Raw genomic sequence first — 24,095 nt, 5'->3', positions numbered from 1 at the left:
ACCAAAAAGCTTTTCTTACATCTGGAGAACAAGATCTGTCGGCCAGGGCAGCTCTGCAGCCCTACAGTATGTCATGATGATGCTGCTTTGTCACACATTTTACCTTTATCAAAAATTTAAGCTTCTTGGAATTTGGACACTGCACTTGGCCCTACTACAAACCTAAAAATGATCAAAACACAATTTGAAGGAAAAGGAGCAAATCCTCGCATTTGTGACACTGGAAACATGAAATGTTACTTCAACAATTATCAAACTATAGTTACTGATTAATTTTCTGTCAACTAATACTTTCAGCTCTACTTACATGTTTTAAGGTTTGTCTGCAATACTATTTTATATATTTATATAAACACACATTCACAGATACCCCCCACACAACCATATACTATATAATCACTACATTTCATATGTATACGTATTCCTTTGAAATGTGGACAGTGTTGTGATGTAGGGAAGTAAGTAGAAAGTACAAATGAAAAGAAAAGAAAAGTGCAAGTATCTCAAATATGTAAAAGGAATAGGATAAAGGAATGTCTCACCATCTTGTCACCAACTAAGACCAGCTGCACATCATCTACCATGAAACCAGACAATCTCAGTTATGAATTGCGTCATATGTCCATAACTACTTCTTCTTCTTCTTCTTCTTCTTCTTCTTCTTCTGTTTTTAGTTGGTAGGCAAACAATGACATAGCACCTTGCAGCCACTGACCGCTATGGAGATTATTTGTGGGTTTGGCCTTTCCTGTGAGCAGAACCCCGCCACATAGTTTATAAACAGTTTGTGTTAGGTACCCACTAAAGTTCAGAATCGATGAATGAAGGATTTGATGTTCCCTTAATGGTAAATCTGCTCCAACGACCGTTAGCATTAGCTGTTAGTAGGAGGTGCTTCAGGTAACCGTCCCTTTACAGTTACCAACAGCTCGTTTAGCAGCGGTTGATATTAACCTCTTTGTATTGCCAGGTAGTTAAATCTTTCAATTAATTTTGTAATTTAGAGGAAATTGAAGTTAACTCGTTATGGCCAATGGATATCCTATCCAGCAGTAAAGCTAACGAACTTTCGCAGCAAGCTAACTTAAAAGCCATTATTCCAAGCTAGCTACAACTTAACTGCTAAGCTAATTGTTAGCTCAAAAAACAAAAGCGCTTGAAATGTGTTTTCTTTGTTTACTACGTCATTCTGTCATTTTCCCAATTAAGAGATGGGCCGCTTTGCTTTGCACATATTCCTAACTTTTCTTTATTTGAATAAGCCTATTAGTGAGAGATGGTAATTCGGACTTTATTCCACTAGATGGCAGGCGTGTACAATTTCAGAGTCAGCACTGCTGCTTGAATCTGACTTAATCAGCGTGAGTGACAAGTGTGTTTAAGGGTTAAGTGGTTGAGATACGAGGACATGAATGAATTGTTTATAACACTTTGTATTTAAATTGTATTTATTTAATCGTTTTTACCTAAGAAAGATTTTAAAAATCACAAAAAATTGAGGCAGATCCTGAAAAAAAATTACAATATACTCACATACTCAGTGTATACTTTTAAAGTAGGAGACATACACAAACACCTTTATTTATGTATTTGTTTATTATAAAATACAGTGCCATGCTTGCGAGGAAATTTATTTATTTACACACACACATAGACACATTTTCACAGGGTGTACGACATATTAAAGACAAGAAATGAAAAGCTAATTTGCAAATGAACGTGAATGCAAAAGATATCTTATGTTTGTACTAAAAACCGAAAATTAATGTAAAGAGTTCGAATGTGTCCTTAGTCTTAAAGCAGCATAAGGGGACATCAGTGCTGATGACCTTGGATTATACAGTAGTAAAACACACACTGACTGCCACCCTAAGCTATTTATCTTTTTTTCCTATACTTGCTGCATCTTTTCATTACCCATGAAAATGTATTCATTTTGTAATGGTTTATTACAAAACCCTTGGGTCAGAGGAAATGTATTCTGACTTATTAGTTAGAATTGTTTTGTCCTAACTTGTGTTTAAATCCAGCACAGCTGACTCTGAGGTGTGTTTATGTGGAGTGCCCTTTCTTTAGAACAGACTCAAACTGTTCAAAGGTCAAGTAGCAGAGGTTCAATCTCCCCAAGGGATTACATATCTTCTATCTGTATCTTTCCTTCTCCAGGCTCCCAGGGGGGAATATCAGATGCTGTACAACCTTGAAGATGAAGAGAGTGAAGGAATGGTAACAGGGGACAGAAATCCACCAGAAACAGAGCAGGAGACACCCTAAAGAAATCTCCAGACCACTGCAATGCAGACAGGTTAACTTTCACATATGCATTTAAACCTGGAATAATGTGTGGACAAAGCAGTCAACAGCCGTACATCTGCCCTAAATCTCACAGTTCCTCAAATACCACCGCGTTCATATAGCTGTCAAAAAGTGAATCAAGCTGTGATGAAACAAAGTTGTTCATAACCCAGAGGATATTTGGTGGCAAACTCTCTGGCTGCTTGTCAAATGTTTATCTGGTAGCCTGTCAAATTCAGAGCAGTTATTCTATTAAGCTTACACACTCATTTGTCTTTTCGGTGATCCAGATGCCAGAAAACTTTATGACAAGCAGCTACAACATGCTTGCTGCTCAGAGATGCTGCTCACTGCAGCTGTATCCTGAGTGGGCTACAATGTGCATGTGATATTAATTAATGCACTTATTGTGCCATTTCAATTATACAAAGAATGTGTTTATTTTTCAGCAGCTGGGTGTCTACCAGCAACACATTAAGGTACAATTAATCCTGCAGTAGTCTCCTCTGCAAGGCAGAGTTTAGGGTTGAGTGACCTTTCAACATTTCTTGATAGTTGATGACATTTACAGAGCAATTTCCATTATTTAACTAGCAAGTAGAATTTAACATCTCCAAATTCAACACATTTGTACATAAAAAAGCACTCACGGCATCTGCAGTGTAACTCATCAGAACTCATGAGTTACAGTCGCACAATATTCATTTAGAGGCCTGAAGGAACTTTTTGGGGTGCAAAATGTACTGAAAGGCTGCTGGCACAGTTTGTAGGACAGCTCTGGCTCTGGAAGTGATTAGCCCTCAAAGCTTGGGTGAGAATATTGCAGAGAGACAAGGGCGGCTGGGCGCAGCATGTGTGTGTGAGTGTGAGTAGGACATGGAGAAAGAACTTATGTGTGTTTTGAGAGAGAAAGAGAGAGAGAGAGAGAGAGAGAGGGAGATTGGGGCGGTTCTGTTATGCAAGCAGTTCTCAGTATGCATGTAGATTGGAAGATGTGTGGCTCCTGTGGTTGGCTGTCCCCTGTGTCACTGCCTTTAAAAAACAGTTGCCAAGAGAAATGTCTTCTTTACAGGCTTTGGCTGCCAGATGCTGGGGATAATGGATAGAACTGCGAAAGGGAAGATGGAGAGGTGTGTGTGCAGCCAGCCACGCAGACATGCAAGTGAGCATGCACACACATTATCAGCACACACGCACACACGCACGTTTGCACACTTTGTGGGCAGGAATCACCATAATGCCGAAGTAAGCCGTGAATAATTCATCTACCAGTCACTGTTGTACAACTGCCACACACGCTGACACACAGGGGAAGCATTAGGCTCAGTAAGTCGTGTCACACGAAGTCGTCATGAATGAGCATATGGTTTGGGCATGCTTACAGATTCCAGAGGTGCCACATTTTGTGGATGTGTGCAGGATGTGTTCGGAGCGAATAGTTGTGTACATCTGTGCAGCTGTGAACCAACACATGGGGCGCCAGCATGTGAACGCGATGTGTGTCTGTGAGTGGGAGAGCCAGTGACACAGGAATGTGTCACAGTTCCTGCAAGCCACTCAGCTCCTAAACTGCAGCAAATAAACATTCCTCTACTGCTGTGTCAGTGCTGAGCCCTTGCCCAATGTCGCTGTAAAACACAGCTTATAATTAAAACCAAAAAGTGAGCATTTCTCCCTTTGTCTCCAACAGTATTACTAGATTAGAGATAATGGCCTCATGCCTTCAGACATATATCACTGCTGTTATTGACTCAGTGATGGGCACACTGTGGTCCAGATGATGTTAAACTGGGCCAACTAGTATTACAAAATTATTTGAATCATTCTAGTTAAAGGTCCAGTATATAAGCTTAAGTGACATCTGGCAGTGAGGTTGTGGATTGCAACCAATATGACTGGACCTTTCCAATATGCCGTCTTCAGCCATGGTGATTTCTCTTGTGTCACACTGGTATTATCACAATGTTCACATTGCCATTTATCTGATGGAGATAGGAAAGCATGGACACTCATGAACTTGTTCAGAATAATAAGCTATTAATCAAGTCATCAAATAACTGCTTGAAAACGCGGCCGCACTTTATGGGTAAACATTAGAAACTTGTGCTCCTACCCTGTCGGTCTGCACTGATTTGAGAGGAGCGGTACTAAGTTCGACAACTTTACAGCTGGGCTTGAGTTAAATTTTGGCTGTTACAGTTCTATCAGGCGTTACAATGTAACGGTAGGTAGCTAGATAGTTAGCAGCTGTTCTAGGGTAACAAAAACACAACAATTCTTAGTTTCAGGTGATTATACATCAGGCATGGGGCCCAAATCATTTTGTCCAAGTCACAATCATAATTATTGATATTATGTTTAATTTCTGCCAAAAGATCCTAAGATAATTTTTTTAATTAATTTAATTGCATGTAGTCATATTGTCTTACTGTGGATATTGATATTTCTCAGATCTCATATCTTGACACTTAAAACAAGACATAATACTTACCGAAACTTCATACATTCAAATCCAATGTTAGAGATTTGGATGAAGAGACATGTTAACATCCGATATAGCCAGACCCATACTTCTGCAATTTATCACTGACTAGTCTGTTTGATGTGAATAAATGCAGGCTTCATCCCTGCTGACAGGTGAAATGATGCACTGGCTCATGTTGTGTCATATAGATTCCACCACAGTTTGTGGTCCTATTTCATGTGGATCTCAGAGCTGAAACGTCACAGTACTGTACCGATACATTGTCAGATGTCTGTAAACATATTCTACTGTTGGTTGTCTGTGTCTAAAGTCTTTCCCTGTCATTAAAGCTCTGTTTACAGGATGACTAGCAGTGTTTGCTAGCATATGATCTCCCCTAGAATATACAGTGGGTTACAGTCGCGCTCTGACGCACAGTTTTCCACCTAAAACACTTAATCCTAGTGGAACAGATTTTGACATGTCACTTTATCTGTTTGTTGTCTCTTGTCTGGTATTGCCAGGTTAACCATTCACAGATGTGTGATTGGGGAGTCTAAGCTTTTCTTGTTGGATAATTGTTCTCACCAAACTACTGCCTGTGCATTGCAGTTTGTTTGTTAAAAGCTACTTAAAGTTGACCAGTGAGTGTTTGCAATGGACTAAAGGACCACTTTAGGTATCTTTCTCAGAGGTGTTTATCGCAGCAGCCTTGAGGTTGAGAAAAGTATATAATATCAACAAAAAATGGACCAATAGAGAAAAGGGCTGTGAAGCCAAGACAGTCAAGAGGTCACGCTGTGCTCCTGCAGAGGGGTGGAGTGGTGTTGATAACCCCTATATATTATCACCTCATGCACATTAACTCCCACAGGCAGGAGGTGAACACTTACAATGTCTTCATACACGTGTGAAGAGTGCTGGCATATTACAAACGCACATGCACGCACAAACACCGCAAAGTTCTCTCCCTCCCACCTTAACTGCAGGGCTCGCTCTCCATCTCGCTCCACTGGGGCACCGAGCCTGACCACAGACATCATACTGATTGCTCACCATGGTCGAGTGGTCTGTCCACATTCCCACCCTGATTCACTATGTGCACAAAACCCAACAACGGAAAACGGCGGTTTGAGAGTGTCTGGAGGTTTGCGGACAGGAGCAACCGTCCGCTGTGTCTCTCCTAAATCTCTTCTCATCCCATCTCGACTGCCCTGCTTCATACTCCAGGAACACAGGAACAGCGGAGACCCAAACTGATGTGTGTGTGGAATGTTTTGGACTCTTGTGTATGCTGCATTTTCTGGACTGAATGCAGGCTTCCCTCTCTCCTGTGTGACAGGTTGTGGCAGGTCGGTAGATGATGAAGCGATGGAGATGTTAGGAGGCCACGGCCATTGTGATGCTGGGTGGCTGTTACTCTGGAACCGCCATCTGCCGAAAAGGTCAGTTGCTAGGGGACGATTCTCCTGAACCGTGTCTGCCTCCCAGCTGCCATCCACACACCCACAGTCACACACAGACACACACACAAACACACACACACACAAACACACACACACAAACACTGGCTTGCACAAAACTCGAACACATATCTACACAATCTCACTCTTGTCATTGTTTCCTAGTTTTTTGGTACATTTGACCGCTATTAATCCACTTTTCTGTAACTTTAGGTGAAGTTTATTTGATTATAATTCTTTATGTAATAAGTGTGTGATGATTACATAATAGCCCTGCGGTCACTTAATGGCACCAAACAAATGCCTCTGATTATTACATGAGCGGTGTAAGGGTGTTCCTGTCATAACAGTGCCCCTAATTAATTGGAGCTTGGTCCACAGTCTAATGCTAGAATTACAATAAAATCAAATCAGTATTGCGTGCCAGATCTGATCCCAGCCATGCCACATTGTCCATCGCAACCACTGCGAGCAGCAGCCTATCATTCAGTGTGGTGACCCAAACCCAGTTCTAAATTCTTTATCATACGCCTTCAAATTAAAGCCAACTCCACCCAACAGGGCAAACAATTTTTCCACAATTTAGGAGGAATTTTTTTATGAAGCTGCTATGCCTTCATTATGCTGTATCATCTTCTCTGTGTATTCTGTGGCGGTTTACCTGATAATTCTGTGGAGCACGGTTTTGGGAAGTGAAGGCTGTTGAGCTTACATCATGAACACTATTTTCTTTTTAAATGTGACACTGCAATTAGAATATATTATCCCAGAATGTGAAAAAACTAACACTCACAATAAGCTGATTTTGGTGAATTTTCATTCAGAATAATATTGAATCTCATATGAGTGACTTAAGAAAGCTGTCTAGCTCGCTGACGTCATGTCCTTTATTGGTGTCCTGATTTATTTTGAACTGCCTAAGCCTGTCACAATGGCTGAATGCTTGGCCTGCACATTATATCCCACACAAAAACAATTGAAATCAGATGTGCGTAAATACTATGGATTCCAAACTAAAACTAAAAACAAAAGGGAGATATGGTTACCACCATTTATTTATCCTTCACTTGTTTAGGAGGGCTTTATGATTCATGATTACTTATTTGATGTTCTTTGATTGATTGTTTTCCACTTAAGCAAGGTCATATCAACTCCATGCCTAATGGCTGTTTTTTTTTATTGTCAGCTTACTTATTTGGCAAAATGGTTTCATGAACTTTGACCCTGTGCTCCAGTTTCATTTACCAAATCAATGTGATGATACACCAACAACAATAGTTGTATTTGCAATACAAAGATATGTGTAAACAGCGAACTGATTTTTGTATTTAAGTGTAACGTTAAAGATGTATAGTTAAACACAGGGGTCTGACCCATCTGATGTTTCTGTTGTGTTTACTGTGTTGCATTGCTAGTGTCTCTGATAAACCAACACTGGGGTCAAGCTGTCATTTTCTCAACTCTGTGGCCCTACAGGTAGATTTGGTCTCCAATATAAAGTTGTGGAAGTAAAGTACACATTTTAGGTTAATGAGATGTTTACACTTACCGGAAGTTATTGTAAACAAACATTGTGATTGGTTCTATAAAAACACCAGATAGTCTTTTTGCTGATGAAAGAGAAAAGGGAAATTCACCATGTAACAATTAGTAAAACTCAGAACCAAGTATTTTTATGGCATGAATTAAGGAAGTGACAAAGTAAACATTGCTGCTACAGTGTTGAAATAGCAATGTGAAGCAGTACATATGCCAATCATAAGCAAGCCGCGGCTGCATGTCAAGTGTTATTATCTTCAGATATTGGTAATACAGTAGCTGACAGGATCCAAACAGACTGTACAATTTTGTTCCCTTTTTTGTCCTCTCTTACACTCTGTCCTTGCTCTCCTTCCCTTTTTCCCTCCCCTCACCCTCACCTCCAGCCTGCACGGTGTCTCCACCGGCCTTGCAGAGAGAGACAGTGACTTTTGTGTAGTGGAGCCGTTGTTTTTGTTTGTGCCCTTCTCACCACGGCTGCCTGCTCACCGCCTGGCAGCCCCGTGTGTCAAAGGTGGCTGCAGCAGAACAGACTGTGGGAACAGCCGGTTAGCCTCCCCTGGTCCCCTGCTCCCCAACCAGAGGGGCAGCCATCAATCCAGCGCTCCCCCTGTCCCTGCACACACAAATGCCCAACCAAACACACACTCACACACAAAAAAAGCCTACAACGCTCACACCCTCTACCAATAATCCTCGGAAGCAATTTCATCTCGACTCGGGTGGCGGCCCATTGTCGCCAGCCCCTTCAATCTTTCCTTATTAACTCTCGCTTTGTCCCGCATCCGAGCTTCTGGACTCATCTCTCCTACATTCCGATCGGTGCTGCTCCCAGCACTCCCAGGCAACCTCCATTCGCTAATCCCACTGCCTCCCCCCGACCAGCTGCCCCACCCCAAGGAACTCTTACTGCTTTTTTTCTCTCCAACCTGCCGATCACCTACTTACAGAGTAAGGTAGGAGCATTAACTCCATGGGTTTTCTGAAGGCAGAGCGTGAAGGCGGGGTGGGTGAAGGAGGAGGCGGCCACAAAGTGACTCCAGCCCAGACAATTAGAACAATGAGCCGGGCCTGTAGGGGGCTAACTCGCTGCGTCACGCCTGGACGGTGGGGTATTTTGTCAGTTTAATGAATTGTCCGTCAGGCCAGGGCCACATCGCAGGCTGCGCAGGGAGAGGCCAGCAGGGACCCAGACACTAAGTCGGTATTTATTACACTGCCTTTGTCACTAATTGAGCTAATTATCACTGACTCCTCAGCACTCCCACAGGCAGCGCCCCCCTCCACTCACTCTCTCTCTACTAGCGCTCTCACTCTCACGCCTGGGATTTGAACTCTGCCTTCCCTCTTCTTTTCTTAAATCTGTCTGCCACTTTCTTGTTCTTTTGTTTCTTTCTGTGTATCCATGAGCGGTTCTCTCTCAAGACAGGTTTGTATCATCTTCATAATTTGTGAACATTTGCATCCTCCTGTCTTTTTGTGACTCTATTTGTGAGATACTGTAAAGATAAAATATGTAACATTTCTGCATTATCCCAAAAGTTTCCAATGATGTTCAAACTCTCAGAAAGCCGTAATTTTACTCTTGTGTTTCATTTGCTAACCTGTTGCTATAACCTTCGGGAGAGAGTCCAAGAATGAGCGAGTGTGACTAAATATAATGTGAATAAAACTTGGAACATTACCGTTTTCTTCAGCACTGGTGGTTGTTCAACAGTGAAGACAACAGTTCCCTTGAGCCCAAGCTACTAACATCTTTTGTTTTGATTGTGAGACCCCTAGCGGCAGAAATTTCATACTGTGTGTTGAAGCCAAATCATACATTCACCCCTGTTACTCAGTAATACAAGACAAAATGTTAGTGTTTTAGAGCAATCACATTTGTTACTCTGGGCCATTATATATTTTAAGTTCTCATCTTTCTGTTTTGGTAGGCTATCCACCCTCATGTGTCCCCATAATTTTCAGCATTTTTATTCAATTTGCTCTGATTTGTCCTTCGAATCCTTTTAAACGCCCTTGTCTACAGATTTTCTACTTTCTTTGAGATGCTGACCAATCTCTGCTCAATTTATTGATTTGTTACATAACGTCTTGTTAACTTTTCATGCCACAGGCTAAGCCACACATTGCGATCCCCCGCTTTTACCCTCAGACATCAAGTAATGTAATTTAGAAACTTTCACATCCCTGCTGTTCACCTACAACTTGTTGCTCTGTTTTCTGGACCTTTGGGTGTTTGGGTGCATGTTGATGGCTTTACTTTTCCTCCACTGCTCTCTATCTGGTTGACCCTGGCTTGCTCCTGTGCTGTGGTGAGAGAAAGGGGAAAGGTGTCCAAACTCCTGTGGTTAGTCAGGTTGCCAGGGGCTGGGGGATTGTTTTTTTAGTATTTTTCAGATTATTTCTTTAATTCTTTCCAACATTAAGAAAATGAAGCAAAACATTCAGTACTGTATAAAATAAGGTATGTGGCTGGATAAGCAGGGGCCATCTCTGGTTGGGAGCACAGATGCAGGGATGTTTTGTGAGCAGGAGAAAGAGGCTGCTTTGGTGGCGGTAATAGGATTAAGCAAAGGACACCCAGGGACAGGCTTATATGTTCACTTGGTTGGTTGTCAAAACTATCTCAGACAGAAACTACAACAGACATAATAGCATCTTTTGACACATTCAGGAGGGCAACTTAATTGAAAATATAGACTTTATTGTTCTATCATACAATACAAAACCAACTGGAATCTAAATCTTTTGATCAAAATCTAAAAAAAAAAGTCTTCTCTGACATCTCTCTATGACAGTATAAAAATTCTTAGAAATAAATATTTTGTATTTACACTAATAAAAAAGGTAAATATTCAGTGCATGAACACAAGTATTGTTTTTTTTTCTTTTCTTTTCTTTTGTTTTTTTTTTACAGTAAACAAGCAAAAAAATGAAATGTTCTGTTTCTAGTAAGAGTTGGTTGTGTTACACCAAAAGAGAAAAAGGGCATGAGATCAAAACTTCTCCTGACATGACACTAATGATAGTATGTTCTCCAGCCGCTGACATGTACATAAATCATTCAGCAAACTTACAAATGACATCATTATAAATATATTCATAGATTTTAATATTTACATCATTTTGGTTCTCTCTTAGCTGATATACAGTATGATTTTTTTCAGCAGAGGCTGCATTCTTCAAGATAAAAATGTTTATCAGAAACCTCAGCCTAGTTTGAAGTAATACATCATTTGCCTACTTAAAACCTGGTACACACATGTATCAACAGGAATTTGGTGTATTTTTTTTTGTTTTGTTTAATTTAATGTATATACTTCAATGTTCATCTCAGTAGGGCTATACTTTTTCATTCTGAGAGACTGTGCAGGTCACATTTTATATATCTTTTATAACATTGACCTATCAGATTTGCCAAACAACATCTGCTCATGCTGTGAGATTCAGTGTATTGATAATACATTCAATTTTCATTGCCTCAGTATGATTTGTTAAGTCAGTTTCTATTTTCCTTGGCGAGCACCAGTCCCAGTTATGTACATCAGGCGCATCTTGTGGTGTAAGTCAGAGTGGCAAATCAGGGTTGAGGTGTTTTCAACTCCAGAGAAATCTAAATAAAGGGGCAACTGTGGTGAGGAAATTATAAGTGGTTGGGCTCCATCCAGGGTCTAAGTACACAAGTTGGTAGGAGACGGCCCATCCCTGGAGATAAACTTCACACACATTCATGTGAGAGAAGCCAAACTTCAGCAAAAGAAAACAAAACACAGATTTTTTTTTAAAATAACTTCCCTCCTGTTAGAGGTCTTCACCAGTTTATGAGAGCACATGTTTGTGGCTCTCTGGCCACAGAAACATCTGTGAAGCATTGTGTCCAGTTTCTGCCCTCAGTGGGGGCGAAGAAGGCTCTCGTAGTACCTGGTTACAGAAATTGATTCTCCACCACATCATTTTGTCCCCTTGCTTCTATTTATCCACAGCGTAAACACTTGATGTGGGATGTAGATAATTTCCATTCTACAGGGATAGCTGTAGTGACAAATACCCTTGTATTACTGTTGAGCATCAAAGGCCAGGAGCAAGCACGTAGACTCCCTCTATACCCTGTTCATATATTTGTGCTTTATCACTCTTTCACAAACGCTGATTGAATTTTGTGCCGCAGTTCCCTGGATCAGTTTACCCGCCTTTAGGCTTTTGTAGCTTTTACCTAACATCTCAAACCACCTGTGTGCTAGTGGCTTCCTCAGCCAGCTACCTGTTTTGATAAGAAGTCCTTCTTTGCCTTTCATGAATGCCTAAATATTCAGTTGGTTGTCCCCCTGCGATCATAGACACTGGTGTAACGTCCGTGTACTGGTGCAGTTCAAGCAGCTGACATGACAGCACCAGTGGAAGGTGCAGTGGCAACGTTCAGTCACACTCTCCGTCCGGGTCTTAAACCCACGTCCGCAGCACAGTAGCTCACATCCATCCAGGCCCGGAGAAGAGCTGTTGCATGTTCTCCCAGAAGTTCCCAAAGTGCCAGTTTTGCCATTGTATGAGCAGAAGTTCGGAGATTTCTCAAAATAGACCAGGTCCATGGCTGAGGGGGGTTTGTGAGCCGGGTTTTCAGGCTCCAAGTGTCGGGGATCAGCTCTGTGAGAGGCACGATTGCTCCCCTTGTTGGCATAAACAACTCTGGATGCACCATCAAAGCGGTCTTTCAGGAAGTCTCCAACTGTGCGGAAGCTGGGCAGACGCATCCAACAGGTGCGCACAGTGCAGGAGCCTGACATGCCGTGGCACTTACACTCCTGACGCATCTCTGATGATACAGTCTGCAGAGAGGAAGACCAAAGGCTTACTGAGTAAATTACCATATTCAAAATACAAATACATTTAAGCAACTGGGAATTCTGACAACAACAGACAATTATGTCAGGGTTGAGTATCAAATCCTCACCATTCTGCCAGCCTCATTGTTGTGTAGGTTGGTGAGGTAGCGCAGATCTCTGCCCCTCTCACTGGAGTCCACAAACTCACGGCTGAACATCCGGCCAAAGTCCACATTGTCGCTGCAGCCCCCCCAATGCCAGTCTGGCCCTCCAGGACCTCTACGGCGATAATCGCATGTGCACGACTCAATGGCACCTTCTGAGCAGGAGCGGGCCACAGCATGGGTCACCCCTGCACTGGTGATGGCAAATATAAATGCGGTTTCTCGGCAACCTGAAGAAAAAGCACCAAAACTTCCCATCAGAACCTGATCCAACTTTTAAACTTGGCTTTGCTAATTTTTTGCCCCCAAATTGGAAAATATTTGGAAGACAATGCCTTTAAATGTCTACAAGAGATCCATTACATCCTGCCCAAAAATATCCAAATATTGCCTGGTTAGAAAGACAAGAGAGGCTCACCACGATTGACGATTTTGCCAAAAATTGCTGGGCTGTGGGTGGTCGGGCAGTTCCAGCGGCGGTTGCGGAACTGCCACTTGCACTCCTTTATGGCAGTGTGCAGCCCAGCAGCGATGGCATGCAAGATGCCAGGATTCTGCCGAATCAGCCGGCGCTGGCGACGACTCAGTAGGGCCAGGCTTGGATCCAGGACCAACTGCACGTTCTTGGAATTGGTGAGGAGGTTGGACGAGGAGGCAACATTGACAATACCCCTGGCACAACAAAAGGACAAGGGAAGTCAGAGTCAAGCAGCTGGCAGTTTGTGCATGTACCTCCTTCTGTGCCCCTCTACACTAGTAGACTGATGTGTCCTGGCATCTCATGGGTGTTTGTGCCTTTAAAATGCAACTGTGAGGAGAGAGTTAGTCTCTGAGTCAAAATGCAGGTGTCCGGCTCGACAGTTATCATGAAACTGCATTTGCACCTGTTTATCGATGACTTGGATGTCAACCAGATATATGTTTCATAATTACAGGACGTTCTCATACTCTTCTACTAAATACTCAGCATCTGTCATACTCTCATCAGGATCCAACACTGAGGGACTCACACATCCACAAGAAACCCCCCTTCACAGGGTTGCATCTGCCTTCTCTTTTAAAACAAATATTCTCTGTCTCATGCGATAAGCGAAAAATCTGAAGAGAAGTGAACAACTCTCTGGGACACTGAAGTGCCCATATATGTCCATCCTGTCAAAATGTCCCAAGCCACCTAACAGTCCGTTTTCTACATAAGGTTTTGTGTGCTTTAAATGTGAAATGTTCGCTGCCCAAAATGTTCAAAACTCATATTCAGTAGGCTATACTTTATGTCATGAGTAGTGTATAAAAGTTACTAAAATTCATACTGTTTAAATATTATAATATGAATATCTCAATTCTCTGCCACATATTAGGAAGTGTTGTGGTATTAGGGTTTGTCACCTGTCCATATTTGTGTCAGGATATGGCACCTGTGCTTTTTTTGGTTTGCTACAGATCTTGGATCAGTGAATGGAGTTTAGATGTTCATTCTGCTTGTCAGGTTTCAGAGCATGTCTAGTTTCCTGTGTTTTCAGTACACATGCTGTATAATTTTCCAATTTACATTCTGGCAACTTCTGTGAGGTTTTCGCGTTCAACGGTTTTTTTTTTTGGTTTTTTTTATTCTCCTGTAGTGTAATGTCTCCTGTTAAGCATTATCATCCGGAAAAAAAGCGGGCGAGTCTTGGCCTGTTAGAGGTCTGACCCAGACAGTTGTGTGGTGAGGCCTGAGGACATTAATAATCATCTCGTCTTTTTCTTCCAAAAACTCCGCGGTGTCGTTTTTTTCCCCCCTCCTACAAATGTTTTCTCGGATTTCAGCTGACATTTTAAATATTTGTAAAAACGCCTAACGTTGTGCGCAAATACTGCCCATCTAATGACACCGCAAAAACGACAAAATCTTTTCGTTAAATCATTACCCCAACAAACCCAGCCCACAGTTTATAGATTTTTAAACAAGCGAGACAATATGTGCGCTGACGCACGGACTCCACAGATCCTATTTTTATGTTTTTTTTTGGTTGTTTTCTATAACAAAGTCTTGTGAAATTGTCAGCTCCAGTTGTAGGTTCGCTGTATATATACAGGAATGTACAGTATTGGATCAACACGACCCTGGATAGGACCTCGTGTGGGATTCATTTCAGCTCCGAAATAAATCCATATTTAATTTATCCCACATTGGGTTGAAAAATGTTGTCTCGTGTTCAAACCACACTGCCCAAATGACAGGGAAGCAGAGGCAGAGAGAGAGTAAATTAAATCTACCGCAGCTTAAAGGTAAAACTGTAATTATTACAATGTAATTGCTTTATTGTTGAATAGATAGTCTGCTGTAGCTGATTTCACCGGAGGATAATAAATTAAGCAAAAGAAAATAAAAAAACAGTCAAATATGTCATGGTTGAGCTCACATGGAGCAATTTGGAAACGAAGCCCACAAGCTTTAATATCATGCGGTTGCGCCTTTTTTTTTCTCCCCCCTTCTCAAACAGAAGTTATGAACGGTGCCAAAACTAACACATTATTTCGAGCATGCAGCACTGAGTGTGGTAACCCAGTAAAACTTTGTTAGCGCAGCGTTAAATAGGACGTTCGGGATGCTGATAAGGGAATGATGAGACGGGCGCATCATCTCAGACAGTGAACTCACCACCACCGGCCGCTGTTGTTGACGGCCCCTGTGCCCGAGAGCGAAGACACCAGCAGGATGCAAGCGGCTTTCACCCCTAACAGCAGCGCCAGGCTCCTCATCGTGTCTTCAGGGCAAACATGAGGAGGAAAAAAAAAAAATCACTCAACTTTCTGTGTCATGGATTCTACTCAACTTATAGATCAGCTCCGAATCTGATTTACATGTATTCATCTGACCACAAATATGCTCTTTTTTTTAAAGGCTTAAAATAAAAAGAATAAAAAAGAAGAAGATATAAAAAAACAGATGCATGTTTCCATGCATCACAGTTGCTTACAAGAAATTTGACAAGTGATGATATTTTATACATGTATGATCTACTGAATAATGATTAAAAAAAAACATGAGCATGTTGCAAGGTGTTTTTTATACTCACCGCGCCACAGGACGTTAAAGGTGAAAGGTGAGAGAAGCAGGCAAGCCCTAATTGACTTAGAGGGATCTGGAGTGCAGACAGGTTGCTAAATGATGTGAAGTGTCCAGGGCAGGATGCTACTGCTGCTGCTGCTGCTGCTGCTGCTGCTGCAAGTCCTCTTCACTCTGTCTCTCTCAGTGATGCTCTGCACGGCGCATTGAACGCGTGGGACAGTCCCGAAGACTTGATCCCCTCGGTGAGTGATAGGCAACACATTCTTCTCTTATTGAGCGCTACGAGGGGAATAAAAAAGGGATTTGCTGCTCTCATCTCCCTCTGTTTTTTTCCGAGCCTTTTTCAATAGGATTGGAGGGAGGGATAGTTAATGCTCTTCATAGGGCGCACAATGAATAAGGAAACACAACTGGGCAGAGAGGAGAAAGGAAAAGAGAAGAAGAAGAAGAAGAAGAAAAAAAAAAAGTGCAATCCACAGAGTTGCGCATATTACTTGTGGAATCTCACGGTCGTCACAGAATCGATTCCCCTGTAAATGTGAGAGTATTTCTTTCTTTCTTTCTTTTTTTTCTTTTTTTTTCCTCCACTGGCCGTGCGCTCGCTCCCACATCCAGTCTTGCAAGAAAAAACAGGAGAAGTGAAGCCCCTGAAGCAGCAGTGATGTGTTGGTGCAGATGCTGTGGGTGCGCCCGGTTTGGTGCTCCGCCGCTGCTCAAAGCTGGTGTCACGGTGCAATACAGTTACAGCGGAATATGAGCCATCTAAAAACTGCCCTTTTTACCCGGTGGTTGGATTAGCCTACTCCCTAACCGCATCTCCTCCTCCTTTCTCCAAATGCGCTCTCAAAATGTGCTGTGACTAAGGGCATTTCTGTACATGTCTTTCTGCCGATCCCTTCACAAGTGCACCCTTATTTTACACGAGTGCACCTACATGTATTCATTAATATCACGTTAAAACTCGCCCGTGTATGAGGGCTTTCCTAAGATTTTGCCGAATACACAAAAGCTATAATCTGCAGTGTTTGTGCCCAAGACGCGCACGCCACACGCACTACTTAAATGCAGAAAGAGGCAATAATAAGCTCTCAGTTGTCATATAACTCACACTGCCTGCTGGGCTACTTAAATATATATATATATATATATATATATATATATATATATATATATATATATATATATATATATATATATATATATATATATATATATATTCCAAAGCGGGAGAGATGAAATACGGTCTCCGATCTGAAGTTTGATGTGTGATGAAGCAGGAAAAGAGGGGGACGAGTTAGAATAAAAACCATTCCAAACATCTGGCCTGCAGACCTCCCTCGACGCACATGTAGCCTAGTGTAATCACAGCTTGAGCCACTTTGCGGCATCTCCATCTAGCCCTCAGACAAGGAGCAGGCTTCAGTGTCCCCAAAAACGTCTTCACGTTGGTTCATGAGCGAATGTTTCGTTATGTGACATTTATCTGCTAATTTGCATGTTCCACATAAGTCAGTGCGGCGGTCGTAGCCGGAATAATCTCTCTCTCCCCCTTCCTCTCTCTCTCTCTCTCTCTCTCTCTCTCTCTCTCTCTCTCTCTCTCTCTCTCTTTCCCCTCAGATGACAGTAAAAGGAAGTGGGGCTTTTGTAAAACGGCTTTAATGACAGCCATCCTACGTTTATACTCCAGCCTTATATGAAGGTGCTCAAACGGGTTTCCTGGAGCAGTCATGCGACACCGAGCAGATTAGAGCTTCAATCCGGATAAAGGGGGCCTTTTATATACAAATCAACTTCAAATCACTTTTTAAGCCACTTAGATATACACGCCAAGGCAGAATGCTAATGCACTTTTCATTGCTGCAGCTTAGGGAATGGAAGGAGATTAGATGAATTGGTGTCACTATGCGAACCGTGTTCGAGGGGGGTTTTAACTTAATTTTATGAAAGTAGCCCGCATGCACCCTTCCTCGGTTACCAGCAGCAGCAGCAGCAGCACAAGTGTGTCTGTTCTCTTTAAAATGTGTTTAAATTTGCCGGACAATTATCAGCTTCAGATGAAGGACACTGACCTGTTGATTGAGCAGCGTATGTTTTTTGCTTAAGTTGGATCAACACGCCGACTGATTGGATGCCGAGCTGTCACATCCAGTCCGAGCAGCAGGCCTCTGCATCTGGTTTCATGAGGCCCAGCCGTTACTGAGCATGGGGAACTCATTTTAATAGATAATTCAGAAGATGTTTGGTCGTCTTCAATGTGCTTAAGATTTGTTCTCTTTAACGCGTCACACACTTATTTTATTGTGTGTCTTTTTGCCGGTTATATTTTTATATTCAGTCATGCCACGATGTGATAAATAATCCCAGAACTCAGACCTGTCACTCGCGTAATGTATGCATCCACATTTATACTGTGAAATAAAGACTTTGCAGTGACAGAGTGAAGTTGTTTCAAACACAACAATGAAGAACAGCCGCTCTGATGGAGGTGGGAGGAAGGGGGGACCACATGACTAAAAAACAGTATTGTTGGAGGGTCTGTTAGCGGAGCCGCCTGCCTGCTGCTGCCTCCCTGTCGTACAGTGGAAGCAGCAGCTCTCCCCTCCCCCCATCCATCATTTAACTCACCCCTTTATGAACAAAAATCTTCTTTGACTTTTCATATTTCATTTTACTGAGCTCTTCTTTGTTCTTCCTCTCCAGCGAATGGACGTATATGCTACGTAATCCACCGTCTCACCAATAAAAAATCAAGACGCAATACATTCATATTTCTGTATTCTATTAAATATGTTTGTAGGATGTGTTTTTGATTATCGGCCGAGAGTTGAGACTGTTTTGCGCACCGTTTGGAAAGTGGCGCTTGTGCGTAAAAGTTTGGAGACGTCGTTTTACGCTCGGATGAATGATCCACATTTTCAAATAGTAAAAGGATCAACTGTTGATCCAACTTTCATATTGGCCAATATTTTGCAAACAACCGCCTGTGGAGGCATCTCCACCCCCCCCCCCCCCCCCCCCACCCCCTCTCGTTTACTCTCGCCCCCGAGCTCCTCTGTTCTCCGTCTTCACTCGTCGGTCGTTTGGCGGTGCATCGATAATACTCCACTCCTTCTTCTTTTTTTTTTTGTTGTTGTTGATATTCTTAGGACACGGGACTTCATCACCGGTGTTTTAATGTCACGTCGCGAAAGCCGTTTAACAAAATGGAGCTATCAAACAAACTCCGTTGGGACCAATTCCTGATTTTGGCAGCAGCGCTTCTGTCACCTGCATTAACGTGAGTGCACTTGAGAGCGCCAGCAGAGTTGATGTTACATGCGGGTTGTGGCTGCATGGCATTCGGCAAGAGTTGAGGGAAGTTACTTAGAGTGATATAAACGAATATTTAGCTCATGTAGTTAAAAAGTGAAACATCTGCATTTGGTTTCACATGCTTATTTAGTGTTTTTGAAACAATGGAATAGATGTTTACTATTTTTTTTTAGAAAATCTAAACAATGCCATAAAGAATGCAATTTGGTTGTTATTTTCCCATAAAATGTATTTTGTAATTTATCCTCTGCGTTTATGATTTCTCAGCTGGATGATCTGTTCAGAATTATATTTTTCCCTGCTTGAAGCAGCATCAGTGGAAACACTTGTAAATTCTTGTGCAATCGATTAACACGTTTTATTGTTAATTTTATTCGTCAAATCCCTTTGAGATTAGAAACATTTTCTAGCTTATCCTTAAATCTTTTTGTATTTTTCTGATTATCGTGACTATCCAAAACATCTTCCAGTTGCCACATACTTCTCTGAATCTGACTAATGAACTCCTGACCAGCTCTGATGACCCCCCACACCAACTCTTTCTCTCTCCCTCTCCTCCCTCTCTGCAGGGTGCTGTGTAATGATATCCTCAGCCTGAAGGTGGCAGGAGATCCAGTTCTTACCCCTAACTCAGTGTGCCTGAGGCTGGCAGGCCTCAGTAAACGTCAGATGCGGATGTGTGTGCGGAGCCCCGATGTGACAGCCTCCGCTCTGCAGGGCATCCAGGTGGCCATCCATGAATGCCAGCACCAGCTCCGGGACCAGCGCTGGAACTGCTCCACACTGGAGGGCCTTGGCAAGCTTCCCCACCACAACACCATCCTCAACAGGGGTGAGAGCCTGAGGCAAGCTAATGCTGGTCCAAATGACCAGGGTCTGTGGGGGTTCTGGTCACAGATACAGGACTGTTTTAGAGCTACTACAGTTGAATCATTTTTAACTCTTCTGTGTGTCCTGTTCCTAGGTTTTCGCGAGAGTGCCTTCTCCCTGGCCTTGTTGGCAGCGGGTGTGGCTCACTCTGTGGCCTCGGCCTGCAGCATGGGCAAGCTGCGGGGGTGTGGCTGCGAGGCCAAGCGTCGGCAGGACGATGACAAGATCCGGCTGAAACTCTCACAGCTGCAGCTGCAGACCCTGCAAAAGGGCGGGGTAGGCCTGGGCATGACACGGTCATTACCCTCAGAGCTAAACGGTAACCATGGAGATCTGCCCGCTAACCTGCGCCCTGCCCACCCCTCCGCCCTGCTCAAGCCTTTGCCAGATGAGCTGAGCTCCATGCAGGAGACCTGGGAGTGGGGGGGCTGCAGTCATGACGTCCGTTTCGGTGACCGGTTTTCCAGAGACTGGCTCGACTCCCGCGGGTCTCCACGAGACATCCACGCTCGCATGAGAATCCACAACAACCGGGTTGGGCGACAGGTGTGTAGCATGCTTATCCACTGTATTCTTAATGTTCCTCAGAGCGCAGACTAGTGACTTACTGTCATATGTCATCATTTGTTTACATCTTTTGCCTTTCTGTCTACAGTTAGTGACAGACAACATGAAGAGGAAGTGCAAATGTCATGGCACATCAGGGAGCTGCCAGTTTAAGACCTGCTGGCATGTGTCTCCAGAGTTCCGGGTTGTGGGTTCTCTGCTCAAGGAAAAGTTCCTGTCAGCCATCTTTGTCAACTCCCAGAACAAGAACAATGGGGTGTTCAACCCTCGAACAGGAAATGGCGCCAGCGGCAGCACAGCAGGACTCAACGGAGGTCGCCGTCGAAGCATGTCCAGAGAGCTGGTGTACTTTGAGAAGTCTCCTGACTTCTGTGAGCGTGACATGTCCGTGGACTCTCCGGGTACACAAGGACGCATCTGCAACAAAACCAGCTACGGTACAGACAGCTGCGGCTCGCTGTGCTGCGGCCGCGGACACAACATCCTGAAACAGACACGCAGTGAGCGCTGCAACTGCAGGTTCCACTGGTGTTGCTACGTGCTGTGCGAAGAATGTCGTCTCACGGAGTGGGTCAACGTGTGCAAGTAGATTGCAGTTCTCCCACTCCCAGCTGCCTTTACCCATCCAGGACTCAAGATGGCGAGCCTGTCCCTTCGCCCACTCCTGTTGTTGGAGCTTTTGTTTTGCTCCTTGTGTAACTCTCCCAGAATCTGTTTATCCCCCCCTTTCCTTTTTTTGGGTCCATCATCTGGGATCTATTTTCTCTTTGTAGCCGCTGTTATTCTCAAAATGCCAAGTCAGAGATTGAAGAGGTGACTCACGTCGTTTGTCTTGCCTCGGTCTGTTTAGACGCGGCCCTCTCAGCCATGAAAACGGCCTATACCCCATCTTTTCAATCCCACAAAACAAAGACGAGCGACAGCAGAGAAGCATTTCTATTTCAAAGCCTACATGCTGACTCATCTCATTGTACAGTAGCTGTGTATTTTGATGTGTACATGTATATTTGTAAATGTATTATTATTAATATTATTATTGTGTCAGAGCCTGTCTTTTTGGTTTGGGTTAATGACGTACCTGAGCTGTCTGAGTGAACCTGTGCTGTCCTAATCGCGGTTTATCTTACATTTTACTCCTCTAATGATATTTACTCCATTTGCACCTGTGACTCAGACAGAGCAATTCTTAATAGGCAGTCAGTCTCAAAATCTTTGTAGTCAAGGGTTTGATTAATATAGGATGACAAGGTAAAGGACAGCGTTTTTTCAGGGGCTGAAAAAATGTGATTGAAAGTTTTCTCACTGAGGCTGCAGGGTAGAAAGCAGATCTTGTAAAAGTCAAGATGGAAAGATTGATACATCAGTTTAGCCTCTGAACAACATATCAGTCTAATTGATTTACATTTAGTAGTAATTATGTCATTAGAAGGGTCTTTAGTGGTCTTGAATCCATTCAGTGTTATGACAGATACACGCATCCTCTTGATATAACTGTGATGAGATGTGTGTCACTTTCCTATGAAATCATGACAGAGCTCTTGTTCTCCTGCGCTTGCTTTTGTCCACTTCATCAGTCTGAGCACTCCTTTAGATTCTTCCCACATGTCGTACATGTCAAAGTGAGGGATGGTCCTGCTTTAGAACTGATGCTGAAGGGTGTGTGTGTCTGTTTCTGTGTAAATGGGGGGCAAGTTCTACGCACTACAGATTTGGGAGGTGAGAGGCTTTTTTATGGCCACTTCATGCTGAGAGAAGAACTTTTTATGGCTGCAGGATATTGTTTCCTTCAAGTATGAGTTTTATTACTGGAAAGAAGCATCAAGAGAGCAGAGAGTGGGAGGGGGGGCGCGATTATACCAGTCTTTGCTGTGTGAGCATCTGAGGGGATCATCTGTCCAGAGTTCATAGCCAAAGGAGGGACTCGGTGAAACCACGTGGACTGCAGTGTCCCTGTTACCTGGGAGACAGACTACACAAACAGAAACACAGGGACATAAACACATGCATGCGTTTATGTGCAGAGACACTTACATGTAGAAAATCCTGGCACTGATGCACGATCAAAAACATCCATGCTGCTGCGCTCATGTGAAGTGTCAGACAGCCCTCCTGGTGACCCGAGTGATTTGCATTCTCATTCCAGTCACACCGCAGACTTAGAAAAACGCTAACGTCAAAACCTGATTGAATTTACGATGACAGCATTCCTCGATATCTGAGATGATCCAAACTGTCTCCGTGCTGGGGAAAAACTCCTCTGCCGTACAGGATTTAATGCCAGTTAAGTCTTGTTTGTGTGGACTTCTGTAAATATCTCTTGACTCCTGAGGAATGGCAGAATCGACTGTTCTGTTTGCTCGATATTTAGTGAGCGAATATAAGAGAGACAGCAACTGGTGAGGAATGATAAGGGAATGGATTTCTGGTTTGCATTTCTTCATTCCTTTATCATTTCACCCTGGAGCTGCTGCAAGAGGGAATTTCCTGTCACTGTTTGTCCCATGTGTGAGACAGAGGTTGGTGGACAGCCTGGGATTGCTTTCTCTCCCCTCTTCAGCGCTCTCTTTCCTCTCTCTCTCCCCCTCATCGCTGCAGATATAAGACACATGCATAGCAACACATTGACTGCCCCCCGAGTAATGACAACCAGACTTGGCTGAAATTAAAGAGAGGGAGGCAGAGAGAGGAAGTTAGGAGAGATAAAAGTTACCCACTTTGATTGACAGGATGATTATATGTATAAAGTAAGGCGATTTAGTATGTTTAGTTGGATATAAAGATAGGGAGATAGATCCTTGCTGTACGTACGGCGGAGATGCAGAAGCAAAGGACAAATGGGGGTATGGAGAAGGGGGTGAATAAAGTGTACTCTGTATAAATACATGCCTGAAAACATCTGCTTCTCAACTCCCCTTTCATTTTTTGATGTGGGACAGGCAGAGAAGGAGAGCGGGAGAGAAAACACAAGGAGCCAGCTACCCAGAACATCAAAGCCCCTGCCCTCAACACGCAGGCCCTCATTAGTTCAGCTAGCAGAACCAACGAGACTTGTGATTGTGTTTGCTGGGGTGCACGCTGGCAGACACTTCAGAGGAAAGGCTCCTTTAAGTCATAACTCCCCACCCCACCTCTCCTGCCACCACCCGAGCCCGCTGTAACCCCCCTGTAACCCTCTCGAAAAACTCCCCGGCGCACACAGACTCAGCAGGCTCCCCCACCATCCACTCCACCCCGTAATCTGGTCTGCAGCTGCAAACATCTGCTCCCCTCTTTATTCCTCTGCCTTCACCACTGGATTGATAAACACATCTATCACCGGACCGCTGACCGACACACAACAGAGAGGAAGAGGGAGGCGAATGTTGAATTCACCTGTGGCTGTGGGGATGGTTTTGGGCATGTCATGTAATCACTCTGGGGGTTGTTTTCTTTTATGGTTAATGGGTTAAACCCACACTTAGGAGTTCCTTCCTAATTCCTGTATGTATTGTCATCCTGCTGCAAAAGTACACAAATATAAAGTAACATGATACCTTGACGAAATCA

At 43.3% G+C, this 24,095-nt stretch overlaps 2 protein-coding genes across 6 annotated transcripts; one reads left to right on the top strand and one right to left on the bottom strand.

Annotated features, from left to right (window-relative positions):
- The first annotated feature begins 686 nt into the window (after positions 1-686).
- Positions 687-24,095, top strand: wnt10b (wingless-type MMTV integration site family, member 10b). 5 transcript variants are annotated; one of them, XM_030421664.1, is made up of 7 exons: positions 687-847; positions 2,167-2,305; positions 3,368-3,425; positions 6,102-6,204; positions 19,682-19,944; positions 20,077-20,528; positions 20,638-24,095. In XM_030421664.1, the coding sequence occupies exons 4-7, from the start codon at positions 6,131-6,133 to the stop codon at positions 21,136-21,138; spliced, it is 1,290 nt and encodes a 429-aa protein (XP_030277524.1). In that variant the 5' UTR covers positions 687-847; positions 2,167-2,305; positions 3,368-3,425; positions 6,102-6,130; the 3' UTR covers positions 21,139-24,095. The 5 variants fall into 5 exon arrangements, with proteins under 5 accessions (XP_030277524.1, XP_030277521.1, XP_030277523.1 ...); XM_030421661.1 differs by having other exon boundaries at positions 3,368-3,457; XM_030421663.1 differs by having other exon boundaries at positions 687-900; positions 3,368-3,457.
- Positions 10,447-16,535, bottom strand: wnt1 (wingless-type MMTV integration site family, member 1). Its single transcript, XM_030421667.1, has 5 exons — positions 15,808-16,535; positions 15,390-15,495; positions 13,167-13,420; positions 12,713-12,978; positions 10,447-12,587 (listed from the first exon to the last, which is right to left on the bottom strand). Exons 2-5 carry the CDS (start codon positions 15,488-15,490, stop codon positions 12,096-12,098), a joined length of 1,113 nt encoding a protein of 370 aa, XP_030277527.1. The 5' UTR covers positions 15,491-15,495; positions 15,808-16,535; the 3' UTR covers positions 10,447-12,095.

The sequence above is a fragment of the Sparus aurata genome, chromosome 7 (assembly GCF_900880675.1).
Source record: "Sparus aurata chromosome 7, fSpaAur1.1, whole genome shotgun sequence".
NCBI lineage: Eukaryota > Metazoa > Chordata > Actinopteri > Spariformes > Sparidae > Sparus > Sparus aurata.
This window is presented reverse-complemented; position numbering and strand designations above follow the sequence as displayed.

Excerpts from the sequence above, each read along its gene's own strand:
- wnt10b (XM_030421661.1), top strand. Across the intron at positions 6,205-19,681 it reads AACCGCCATCTGCCGAAAAG|GGTGCTGTGTAATGATATCC; the intron begins GTCAGTTGCTAG and ends CCCTCTCTGCAG. Across the intron at positions 19,945-20,076 it reads CAACACCATCCTCAACAGGG|GTTTTCGCGAGAGTGCCTTC; the intron begins GTGAGAGCCTGA and ends TCCTGTTCCTAG.
- wnt1 (XM_030421667.1), bottom strand. The coding sequence starts at position 15,490 with ATGAGGAGCCTGGCGCTGCTGTTAGGGGTGAAAGCCGCTTGCATCCTG. Across the intron at positions 13,421-15,389 it reads AACAACAGCGGCCGGTGGTG|GGGTATTGTCAATGTTGCCT; the intron begins GTGAGTTCACTG and ends TTGTTGTGCCAG. Across the intron at positions 12,588-12,712 it reads ACAATGAGGCTGGCAGAATG|ACTGTATCATCAGAGATGCG; the intron begins GTGAGGATTTGA and ends TCCTCTCTGCAG.